This window comes from Venturia canescens, chromosome 1 (genome assembly GCF_019457755.1).
Source record: "Venturia canescens isolate UGA chromosome 1, ASM1945775v1, whole genome shotgun sequence".
Taxonomy (NCBI): Eukaryota; Metazoa; Arthropoda; class Insecta; order Hymenoptera; family Ichneumonidae; genus Venturia; species Venturia canescens.
Window position 1 is genome coordinate 20,584,987 of NC_057421.1, and position 13,072 is coordinate 20,598,058.

The window sequence follows — 13,072 nt, forward strand, 5'->3', positions numbered from 1 at the left end:
ACAAAATCAATACAACGGACATGTGACTCTCCTGCATCTATTTTTTTGTTGGATTTGTACTAAGAAAATAGCAATCCATGGCAAAACGCTGATAACGGTTATGAAAAACTTTATCATTATTCCTTGAACATTTGCTGTAACAGTGAATAATTTTAAATGTTTATTGACCTCTTCAAAATTTCTGGGGACACTGATAATTTCATTTAGTTTGTCTAAATCGTGAGTGTGGGTTCACTGCTCAAGAATGTTTGGCCTACAAAACAAAATGTAAAAAAATACGAAGAGTTGAGTTCTAAAAATGGTTGATTGTTTGAAAACACGTACGAAATAATAATTTCCGTGAATTTAGCTCAGTTGTAAAGGTTCATTTGTAACGATATACGAAAGTTGATAGTTCTGTGTTTTGAGAACACGTGCTGTAGATAAAGTCGCACCTCGTGACTGTCAGTCGAGCTATAAATGATAGTAATAACAATAATGTCGAAATCTCATACTAAATTCTCTAGTGTTCAGAGTTATGAGAAACCGGAAGATATTTCGAAGCTACAGTCCCGTACGAAAGTTTCATCGATGGATGGTGGAGAGTTTTCGAGTAGTTTCAGGTCAAGTGTAAAAATGTTGCCATTTACTTTAAATTTACACAGAAATTTCTTCGAGTCTTACAAATGGATGGGCTCTTTGAATTTAGAGTCGAGTGTCTCAACGATTTTTATGAAATAAACTATCAAAGAATTTAACGAAATAATGTTAAAAATTTGTTTGAACCTGTGTTCAATGCTTAAGAAATTGGTGAACATAATTAATCAATTATTGACTCAATTATCGAAAAAACCATCAAATTCTTCGCCCGTCGACAAACTTTTCGTTGCAAGTTTTCTACAGCAGTCGGTAAAGTTGGAATTTTCCTTGAAACCGATGGAGTTATACCGAAACTTTGAAAATGAAGCTCTCTATGACAAGCGAACAATTTTAATGGATTCTACGTAATGTAAATGCTTTTATCAAATTTTATCTCAAGTACAGTTATCTCGTAAATAGAACATTCGGCGATGGCACAATCCTTCAAATTTCGTTTCGTCGAAAGGGATTTCTCGATCTTGATGGATTCGTGGAAATTTTTATTTCATTTTTCTATTAATCAATGCCCTTAAAAATCACCATTACTCAATAGTTGAGTGATTTATACTTCATAATAAATTACAATTTTAATATTAAAACAATCCAATGGTCGCAGCTGTTATCATATGAACAAAAAAGTAAAATAAAATATTTAACGTCGAACATTCTGATAAATATCGTATATTGGAAAATATTAATGTTTTTACGATCGTTATTTCCACTCCACGAATTCTTCTCGTCTCCTTTTCATTATTGCTGACCAAATATTCCTGCAAAACCCACAAATCTGCTTCATCGTTATGAAATATTTAACGTGTATCCATTTTTCCTGTAAATCCCCGTAATAATCCAGACATTATGCTGACAGTTTTAATAAATCCTGCATGACGCTGAAGTTTGCAACGTTGGAGTCCAACGAAATGATCTAAAAAACCCTCCAATAATTTCAGTAATTCTCTAATTTCGTTCTCTGCCGAATTAGCAATTCGTAGTTTTTCAACCTGTATCTTTACTTGGTGAAATAAAAAATTGGTGAATTACAAATGTTTTTTTCGTTCATTCCGTTGTACTCCAACGTTGCGAACTTCAGCGTCGTTCCAGTTCCAGCTCATGTAATTACCAAGGTATTTTCCCCCTTTTCCATTGCTTTTTCCAATGACTATTTTCTTTTCAATTAAAAAATAAAAATTCTTCGTTTTCATTTTCATTTTCATTTGTGTCAATTAACTTTGTGTTGCACGCTTTTGTTTGTACAAATTTTCGTGTAATATCGTGCTCGGTCTTCCACAACTGACTGAAAACGTTTCGACGGAAAGAGAAATTTTCGTTACGTTATTTACCCGGAATCGCCGATTATTTCTGGTTTTTTGTTTCTTTTTTTTTCTTTTTTTTTCTTTTTTTTTCCAATAATCCCCGGTATATATTCATGTAGATATTTGAAAGGAAGCTAAAAGTGGGAAACCGAACATCGTGAAAATGAGAAGAACTCTCTCGTTCGCTTATTCTCGTATGGAATTTCTGGGCCAGATAGAATTCGTTCGTTTTATAATCTAATCAACATCGGGGGCAGCCTTCCTTTCCAGACAAACACGTTACTTGACATTGTGTGAGTGTCGCTCGCGTGTTCTTGTATGTGTGTTGACTGTGTGGCTTCGTGTGTTTTAATGGGTTCTAGGAGGTATTAGAAAACCACGTGGTTCTGGTACAACGCACAAGTCGTTCAACATCAAATCGATCTATTTTCGAAGCTTGCATATCCTCTGGGACTTCGTGTCTAATTTTGTCGATCTGTGAGACTCTCAAAGCTCCTTATTTCATTTGCCCTAAATATTGCTTCGAAGACATTGAGATTTCTGTTCTTCTTTTTTTTTTTTTTTTTTTTTCATTTTTTTTTTTTCATTTTGAAAATGCTTCCGGACGGACTCTGCGTCGATAACTACGACGAATTCGGCTTTTTTGCGATCGTTTTTTCACAAGTACACGAAAGAAGAAACAGAACCGGGAAGGTAAAAATGATGTTACTTAACCTTCTGTACATCGAAATAAAAGTAAAGAACGATTTTTTATAGCGAACGAGTGTGATACTCGATAGACTAAAAACTGAATGTAAAAATGGACGTTTAGAGGAGAAACGTGACACTAAAAAGGAGAAACCATTCGACACGACGGAGGTCAGAATTTCATGGCTTTGGCATGGAGTGCCCCATAAATAGGTAGAAGTACCCACGGGTCGATATTTACAACAGAGAGATTTCTTCCAAGCCCTCACCTTCGACGCTAATCGATAGTGTCAACTTGCGTTCTATCGAATGCCAAACATTTTCTCTCCGCGGTAACGAAATCTGTGAAAGTTCGTTGAACGAATTTACGATAAAATCAATAAAAATCGAGTTAGCTTGCGTCCGCGATCTTTCATGGCAGAAACGTCGTAATATTTTTTCATCCCTGGGAAATCCGTTTGAGAAAATATGCTTATTTTCTACGCCAAGGGTCGCGTCGTGGTCTTGGATATTTTCACGCTCTTTTCATCACTGCTTTCATTTCACTGGTCGTCGATTTTATTTGATCAACCGTTGAAACGCGGCTGTTTTCTTCAATGCGTCGACCCAGTTCTCTCTCCTTTGTACCAGTACAATCGATTACAGAGCTGCGAGAAAATAATCGTATAATTGTTCTCCCACTATAAATTCCTCTCCCGGTCACGAGCGCACAGCAAGAGAGAGAGAGAGAGAGAGAGAGAGAGAGAGAGAGAGAGAGAATGAGCCACGTTGAAGGAAACCTTCATCGAGTACAAAGTCTCAAGCCGAGGCCCACGTGACTCGTGAGAGAGCTCGTTGGATAGACAGATGGATAAAGAACATAATTGTCGTCATTTTGAAATGTCCGCTATAGTTATCTCGTTTGACACGTTACAACGGAGCTAATGGTTGTTGCGTTCGTCATCAAGCGTGTACTTTTGTGTCGTCCGTCACTCTCTTAATTTGTTTCTGTACCCTGCGATATTGTTTGTGTAGTTTGAAAAAAATATAAGTACAGTCGAATCTAAAAATTGGAAGAAATTTCAAAAATGACTTTTCTTCCAGAATCATTATTTTTTTGAAGATTATCGACCCTTTCACGATGCATTTTCTCACTCATAGAGACTCAAAACGTGAAAAAAAATGATTATGTCACGTAAGCACGAGTTGAAAGTTTTCCGACATTCGCAATTATGCTATTTCGTGTGCGACGTCATCGAACTCCAAAGTGATTGAGAAACCTTTGAAACTGAAGATTCAAATTGATGTTGCCTCTAATAAAAAATCGGTCAGCTCACCGATCAAGCCACAAATCTCGATTCCGATTGATCAGCTCGGTCTTAAATGGCTCACGACTTCGAGCCCTTGTTTTTCAATCGAAGAAATTGCAAACCGAAAGAAATGATGATTGCAAACCAGAGTTTTGGCAAGATAATCTCATTTTTGAAAATCCCTACTTTTGGAGATCGAAATCCAGTTTTTCGTTAGTCCGCGTTATAAAATTTCAGATTGCAGAAGAATCTTGCTCTATTGGGGCGTGTTTGTGTGTGCGTGGATGGATATTTAAATGTCAAAGTCGTTTGTCATCGTCGTGATCCGTTCGAAGTTTGTATTCAATGGTCCATTGATGTGCCACGCGATTCGGTTGAGCAAAGTGACGTTTCGATCGCGAAGAAAAATTATTTTTCCAAATGTTTCTGCTGCACTGTGAATTTTCTCGGTGGCGAATGAAGTTAATCGACGAATAAAAAACTAGCAACACAAAACGATATAAAATAATAAGAATAAATTTAAATGAAGAAAACGACAGTGAAAAAGATCGTTGAAAATATAATTATTTCTCCAAGTTCAAAATAATTGGAGTGCTGAACGTCTGAGCTCAATTTAATCGTGGCGAACAAATTGTATTCGTAATGAAAGTCTTCGCGAATCTGCATAACATCTGCGTTGGTAATTTGGTTAAACAATTGTTCGTGTGCTGTACGATCTTCGCTCTTTTTTCCTGAGCAGGGGCGGCGTCGTGAGCTTTTCACCTCGTTCAAACTTTTCGACCAGAACATTCGCGAAGCTCCCTCTTCTCGGAGGAGAAAACATTTATTGACCGTCGTTAGCGATTTTTTCTTGCTCCCTTGGCATTACTCGTTGATGGTTATTTCTCGTTTTTTCCCCCTTTTCTTTTCTTTTTTTTTTTTTAATTATTTTTTTTTATTTTCCTTTTCGTCGGAACGCGCCGACTCGAGAGTCTCACGACCTCGAATCGATCGACTTATTATTCGACAAGCCCTTGCGTGTTGGGAGGGGCCGCGTACAATGTTATATATATATATAACTATGTAATCGTATGTATGGGATATTTAACGACAAATTGACGTAACCCTGACTGAAGCTACGGCTAATTCGAATTTTAGAAAGTCACTTTAACTTACTCGTTTATAAAAGGCTCTCAAGTTTTATATCGCGTCACACTTTTTTGTCAAATCTTTTCAAATACGGATCGCTCCGATGGTTTCGAATTAAAACCTGCTCCGTGTTATAATAATTATTTGAAAAAATCTCTATTGGATGCACACGCATCATGATCTTGGTATCCGAGTGACAATAATACACTGGCAATTAGTAAGCAACGTAACTCGTTTTACTTGCCATATTCATTTAATGAATATTTCAGCCTCGTTTCTTGTACGACGCAATTGCAACTATGATCGACTATAATGTAATAGGGAAGACGATACGATCGAGGATACGATTTTGTTTTATTTACCGCCGAGACAAATCACGTACGTCATTTTTCTGTAAATATTTATTGGAAAAAAAATTATTTTCGTTTTTACGTATATTTTCATTGAACATTCCCACTCCCCGAGCCCTTTAGCCCCCCGTAATGCTGAGCTTTGAATATTAAACAGTTTGGTGCGCCAGAAACGAAGGAATTTTCGTAATTCTCATTTGGAGGAATATTTTTATTTCTCTCTGTCATAAAACGATTATTACTTTTTTTTTTACATTTTCATTTGGGCCGTACTGGCATAATAATGTAACAGAGATAAACGATTGAGATTGAGCTGACTTTGACCGGTTGTGTGGACAAAGATTGGCGTCGTTTTATCGAATAATTCGAAGCTAAGAATAAAGAGTTTATTGATTCATGCGACTCTTGAATCAGGTTTCCTGAATTCTTGTTTCGAAGGCTTCGTGAATTGTTGTCTGTGCTGATGATTCTCAACACGAGTATAAATTTGCGTAAAAGTGAATGAATATGAAGCAACGGAGCTGAAAACGTTCTTTTTTTTTTTATTATTTTTTTTTATTAATGCCCCTGCTGATTTGCAGTATTTTACGTTTTGTACATTTTTTCGTAATTCATGTTCTGTAAAGTACTGCAAATTACTATGCTTCTCCGTTCCTATCTACGCTTCTGGACGTACTACTAAAAAAAAAAACTCTTTAATATCACATTTCGCATGCTCTTTGACGCGGTTTTTTTATGCTATACCGCCGAATACAAGCGTTTGTTATGACATTTTTCTCGCCCTTTTCTAACATCTCATATAAAGTTTTAAAAACGTCGAAAAACATGAAAATTTAACAATACGAAAGTAATTCTAAAGCAACTCAGAGAAGCATTAAGGGGTTGCATCTAGTTAGTGGCGGAAAAAAGGTGTGTTTTTGTGATTTTTTTTTTGGAAAATGATTGCAGGTTTCGAACTGTTTTTTTTTCTTCATAATAAAGGGTATATTTTTGATTATGTTTCGTAATTTTTTTATTGTAAAAAGGTCACAAATATAGCAGACATAATATGTATCCCGAAGCGCTGTTAAAAAAAGACGTTCCGCAGTGACCACTGTAACTTTTCCACCGATCATTTGAAATCAAAAAACCAAATGAATCAAGTTTTTGTATTGTATCATCTAGTCTTTGATGGAAGGATTTGAAAAATGATCAATTTTTGAAAAAATGGTTGGCGATCGAAAGTAAAAGTCTAGATTTCCGGTCGAAAAATTACTTCATTTTCCTTGATATAAAAAAAAAAAAGTATGTATCGAAAAAAAAATCCTTCGATCAAGGACTGCCTACTGATATTAAAAAAAGTATGCAAAATTTCAAGTAAACCGGTTCACTCGCTTTTTAGATATCGCGGTCACCCCGGTTTCCTTTATACCTGGGTGGCGCGGGCCACAGACCGTAAACAGTAAAAATGGCCGTAACTCGCTCAATTTTGAACGGATTGACATAAAATTTTCAGAGAATATTGTTGAAATGTTATACTTTAAGAATCCGTGGGAAACGAAAAGCCAATTTTTTCGAAAATTCTGACTAGACGTAACCCCTTAAAGAAATTGCCTTCGCCGAATTGGATTGAGGATTTTAAATGAAAATAAATGTCTACAAATCCAACGAGACGACTCACATGTAGGAAAAATGCTCGCTAATACCTCGATCTAATCTCCGCTAATTTATACTTAATCTAAGAATTCAACCAAAAGATCATCCGAGAACGAAATCTTTTTCGTATCTTCTTTTTGCTCATTTTTTGCTCCGCTTTTCTCCATCTTGCTTTTTTCTACATTTGCTGTACATATATACATACATTCGTATGTATATGCCTCGCATTAAAGGCTCTACGTGAGCCATTTTTCTCTCAATCTTTCGCCTGTACATTTCGTACATCCGCTTGCGTCCAAGGTGCCAGATAAATAACGAATAAAAAGATATTTGTTAAAATAAGGAAAAATGTAATAATTTTATTCGACGAAAGACCTTAACATCATCATCAACAACAAAAAAAACCTTGTTTTCGATGACAAAGTGCGTTACACGGGACCAACAAGCGTTAATGAGGGCCAACCATGGACCATCGAATGCACCGGTCACAAACTAGGTGAAAAATTCAACTGGACAAGAAACGGTGTACGCCTCGAAGTATCGAATAGTGAACTATCCGCACTTAGCAAACTAGACAAGGGACTGAGCCAACTCATTACCGAACACGCCATCGATATACACGAAGGATACTACAAATGCATATCCGGCGGCAACGAGTCGTTTCATCTCACAGTTAAAAGCGGTTCGTAGTAGATCAAGCAAAAACAATATTATTCAAAAGTATCTATTGCGAGATCCGAGTACGTTAGCTTTATTTTTATCTATCGAATAATATTCTCCTTTCATTTTATAAAGCTCGGTTGTCGATTATTTAGTATGTTTAATATCCCAATTTAAATTTTTTCGATATAATATTTATTATTACGTTCAATACTCCGAAATTTGAGTTCCTTCGTTCATAGATCGTGGAGTATCGAACCTTTTATTTCTTTCATATTAGACTGTACGTAAATTTGGAATGCCTTACGATTGACCATTTGTTTTACGATCACTGTATTTCTGGAGAAATCACAATTGTAGATGACGTTGAAGTTTGCAACGTTGGAGTCCAACGAAATGACTGAAAAAAAACCTCCGATAATTTCAGTGATTCTCCAATTTCGTTCTCTGACGAATTTTCAATTCGTAGTTTTTCAAGCTGCACCGATACTTCGTGAAGTGAAAAATTGGTCAATTGAAAATGTTTTTTTTTGTTCATTTCGTTGAACTCCAACGTTGCAAACTTATTCAGCGTCGTAATTGTAGAATTGTTTGAATGATTTTTTGTGAGGAGATTATTTGGCGTATAAAAACTGTTGATATTTGAAATTTGAATGAATTTTGTAAGAAATTAATAATATGTAGGAAAAAATGACCTGGAGAGTATATATTTCCAATGGTGTACTCGAATAAATTTAGATATTTTGTGGTGGATTTGATGCGTGAGGAGTAATGATTGATTTGTTTGAAAACTGTAAACATCAAATTTTATCCTTGATGCTGTAGATTTCGGAAAAGCAAAAACTTGGAGAAATTAGCGATCCAAGCCTAACTTATGTGCGCGAAAACGCGTTGAATATCCTTCAAATACAGTTTGTTTTATTTCAGCATCGTTTTTTTTTAAGTTTACTGACAATTTTTTCGTTTACTATTTCCATAGCTGCGTGCATAGTTTGTGGAGAAAAAAGTCAAAGAAATCATTTGAAGCGCAGGGGTTGTAAGATAAATCGTCAAAGTTATTTAAGCAAACTTTCTTTTCTCATTCAGATTGTATATCTTTTTTCTTCGACTCTTCTTTTCAAATGATGCAAAATCTGCTGCAATTTTATTTCCTACTTTCCTGTCGTCTTGCTCTCTTTTTCTCCGTCTTGTTTTCTCTTACTCTCTCACCTTAAAGCCTGCCGAGTTTATCGCTATTACACACAAATGCCTACGTAGCAGACTCCGAAGTTGCCCATTTTCTCTTAGCCTGCTGCTTGCTCCAGTTTTGTGAATTGCAGACCTGGCTACTTTGGTATTCGAGCTCCGATGATACATAGACATACACACGAAGAGACCAGCTCTCATTGTTACGACCTGAACAATACTATGTATACACAATATCCATGTGACATTACAATGCCACATGAAGATAACTGTATACATCAATCGTGAGAAATCGTAAGGGCGTACATTCGATTTATCCCAGAGTTAAATTTCCTCTCCGTTGAGCCCTTTCGTTGCAATCCACATTCAAACGTATATGACGTATGTACGGAGATCTGCTCCATACAACGTACGTTCGAGACTGTCTCGATGTATTTGGGGCATGTATGTAAATAGGAAAAATGCACGCGACATCGAGCATTGTTTGAAGCAATGGATTTGTTTTTATTATTTTCAATTTTAGTGTTTGTGATTACAATAAATTACACAAATTGTTTTTAATTCTTTTTTTTATATGCATCATTTTTTAAATTGAGTTCTCAAGGTGTTTGTAATGCTTACGATTAACCTGGAGACGAAAAATTATCTCATGGTCTTCGGTATGCAAAAACAACGTTTATTTGGGAGTTATTCGATTTGAGTGAAATTCGATAGTAAGTCCCGATCCTGTGGGCTTTCGTCGTCGCAATTCAGCGAGTTTATCTTTTGGGCATTTAAGGGAGACCGGGGCTAGTTGGCCAACGGGACAAATTGACTAATAAACATTCAAACTAAAAAATCCAGGAATGTAAACTTACGCCCGGTTGATATAATCGTTCATTGTAACCTCTTTTCCATTCATGTGTCCCAACGCGTCGGAGCGACACATTGTTTAAGAACAGTGAAAAATTTTCATAAATCCGGGTACAAAACCAAATTTTGACGTCAATCTCCTGCTGCCTCGAATTTTTTCCAATTATTACAATGATCCTCTACGTAAAAGTTCAAATATTGAACTATAATTGTGCACAGTATTTTTTTTCTATTATTGCTATAATTTGCCGGTAGAATGTTTTGTTGCTAAAAAAAAGCAGTGTGGGGTAAGTAGGCCAACAGTGGTACGGGGTTGGCTAGCACATGTGTCGACACGTGTACATGAGTGCTTTAAATGGGTCCACTCAAGGTATGCCAGTAAAAATATGATATTCTATGTGTGTAAAAACTGCGATTCTGATTTTGATGACTAGGATGAGGATCAAATATTCCTTTTTCTCTCACACTTATGGACAAAAATGATCTTTACATTCACCACGACGCTGAAGTTTCCAACGTTGGAGTCCAACGAAATGAACGAAAAAAACGTTTGTAATTCACCAATTTTTTATTTCACGAATCGTTGGTGCAGCTTGAAAAACTACGAATCGCAAATTTGGCCGGGAACAAAATAGAAGAATTACTGGAATTATTGGAGAGTTTTTTCGATCATTTCGTTGGACTCCAACGTTGGAAACTTCAACGTCATACATTCACTTGTGTCAACATTTTTTATTCGTTGTTCGAATCATCAAATAAATAATATTGATAACTATCCGTTTTTACTAATTTCACTAATACGTATTGATTATTTATTAGGTAAAAATAGCACCATAGTCAACTTGCCCTAATGCTTGTGTCAACTTGCCCCGACGGTGCTGGGGTCGGTTGACACAAAAACGGTTCGTCAAAAAAGCAATTCCATAACTCGTTTCGTTATGACGCTGAAGTTTCCAACGTTGGAGTCCAACGAAATGATCGAAAAAAACTCTCCAATAATTCCAGTAATTCTCCTATTTTGTTCCCTGCCAAATTTGCGATTCGCTGTTTTTCAAGCTGCACCAACGATTCGTGAAATAAAAAATTGGTGAATTTCAAACGTTTTTTTCATTCATTTCGTTGGACTCCAACGTTGGAAACTTCAGCGTTGTCGTTTCGTTTTAAATATAAAAATTCAAATTTTCATGTGAGACGGAGGGAGGTTGCTTCTATCCGAAACTACCATTTGGTTTTTGAAATCGTTTTTAGTTCTTTGTTCCGAACAAGCGGTAATTTAAAAAGTTGGCCAATCAGCCCCAATGTCCCCTAAATATATTTTCTAATTTTTCTCTCACATATTTTCGGTTCTGATACAATTTTTAGCGCTCTGTGGCCGGTTGACACGAGCTCTGATAACTTCATAGTTTTTTGTATGTTTGTCGTCAGCCTTAAGATCGTAAATTTTATGGTGGTTGAATTGGAATTACTTAACTAAAAAACAACGCTCTAGAGCCGTGGTGCGAGGATTTTATCAGTTGATTCTTTCATTATTATTCAACGGAAAGTTTTTTCTTTTTCAACGTTTGTGTGAAAATTCAATACACTGCTGTTTTCCTCGAACACATGCGGTTTTTTTGTTCATTCAATTTAATTACGCACGAAGTGAATTAAAAGTGAACAGTTTACTGTTCCGGTGTAATAATAAACGGGAGACGATGTGACATACTTGGGATTCTCATTGGGCAAAGTGTAAATCTTAATAACAGTCAAATGAAATCTACTCTCTAAATTCCACATTCGAAATGATGCTTCCTTTTGTATTGCTGCCACCGTAATTTTCATTTTTAATTCTCTCCACGTAACACGGTGAAATGTATTCATGCACAATTCTTCGAGGACTATTCGCGTGATCTAAAACATTTGTTTTTATAGTTCAGTCCATTGGTTAAAAATATATTCGTTCTAAAGTTCGAGATCAGGGGTCCACTTCGCAACGATCAAACAAATTGGCTCTACAAAGTCTCATTCGCTTTGTATAATAAGATTCTTTGTATTTGATTGTAGAAATTTACATTCGAAATTCTTCCAGAGAACATGTAAACTTCCTCTTATGTAGTAACTTTGTCTCGGTGCTGTAACATCGAAGGAAGCTTGCTCCATAACTTTTACGGAGGAATATTCAATTCAAATTTTCAGAGTAAACTAAAAAAATTCTGCTCCAAACGATAATAGTAATTTGAATACTTTTCAATGACTCGAAATCAAGCCAGGTAAAGTTGATGAAAAAAAATGTTTTATGCTCCACTCGTTTTTTGTTGTTTCTTTAGAATTTTTTTTTCCATAAATTGAAAAAAAATTGTTAATCAGAGGACGATTTAAAGTGTCCATGCCCTCGGATATTGCGTTCATTCTTGAAAGGAAAAAAAATATTCGGAACGATCATTTTTGCAAATAAAAATTCCATTTCATAAGTTTATTTTGTTCAGAGAAAGATTGTCGTTTCGTTAGTCATTGTTCGGTGCCTGCGTGTGTTTTCAACGAGCAATAATCACACATTCCGGTTGAATATAACAATCATAAAAGAGATTCGCATTTACAGAAGGTATTATAGGAGAATTAAGAGTGAAACATTTAACATTACTGCCAATGTTTTTTGACGAATCCGAAATGCGTGTAAAGAACAATAACGATATTCCGCTTGTCCAGAGATAAAATAATCGAAGCATGTCGACATTCGGTAGCATTGTCGACATGAAAAATAGAGGAAAAATAAAAATTGTTTACAGACGAACGATTTACGATGAGTCGAATTCAATGCACGCATGCATTTTTGTACGACAACGAACGATATTTTTGGAATAATTTAGCTTTTTGTTTGTACAAATAAAAGGAACGGTTGAGTGGGAAAAATGGGGCGAAATTTCTCGTAGGTATGCACACGTATTCCCACTAGCTATGTGTAACGAGCTGAATCCAATGATGTCGTATTTCCGATGCTCCGTTCTCGTGGACGCACAACCCTTGGTTAACCAGCATCGTCGATTGTTCTACCCATTTCCCTCTCTCATACTTGAACATATGCACAATACCAAATACATGTTACTTCGTCCGTATATGAATACACCAGCGAGCTCGATATACAAGCTTCTATGCATTTTCCAGCCTCTTATGCCACGTATACTGCATTGGCATTTTTACAGGGTGAGCCACAAAGATTGTTGATATTTTGAAAATCTTCGAATTCGGACGACACGAGAGAAAACATTCCTCAGAAATTTTCCGGTTTTTTTATTCCGTCTTTTAACATTTCGTTTTCAATCAAATATTTTATGTACTTTTTATGTGAAATCGATAGCTTTGAAATGCAATATTTTTC

The 13,072-nt window shown here is 35.9% G+C and overlaps 1 protein-coding gene across 2 annotated transcripts in view; it reads left to right on the forward strand.

Annotated features, from left to right (window-relative positions):
• Bsg (immunoglobulin domain-containing protein Bsg) overlaps positions 1-13,072 on the forward strand; it is a 50,550-nt gene that overhangs the window by 2,242 nt on the left and 35,236 nt on the right. Inside the window, exon 2 of one of the 2 annotated variants that reach the window (XM_043433652.1) lies at positions 7,445-7,702. The exons of the other annotated variant lie outside the window; for it this stretch is intronic. Within the exon in view, the coding sequence (XP_043289587.1) occupies positions 7,445-7,702 (258 nt within the window). The remainder of the gene's footprint in view (positions 1-7,444; positions 7,703-13,072) is intronic. 2 annotated transcript variants of the gene reach the window in all.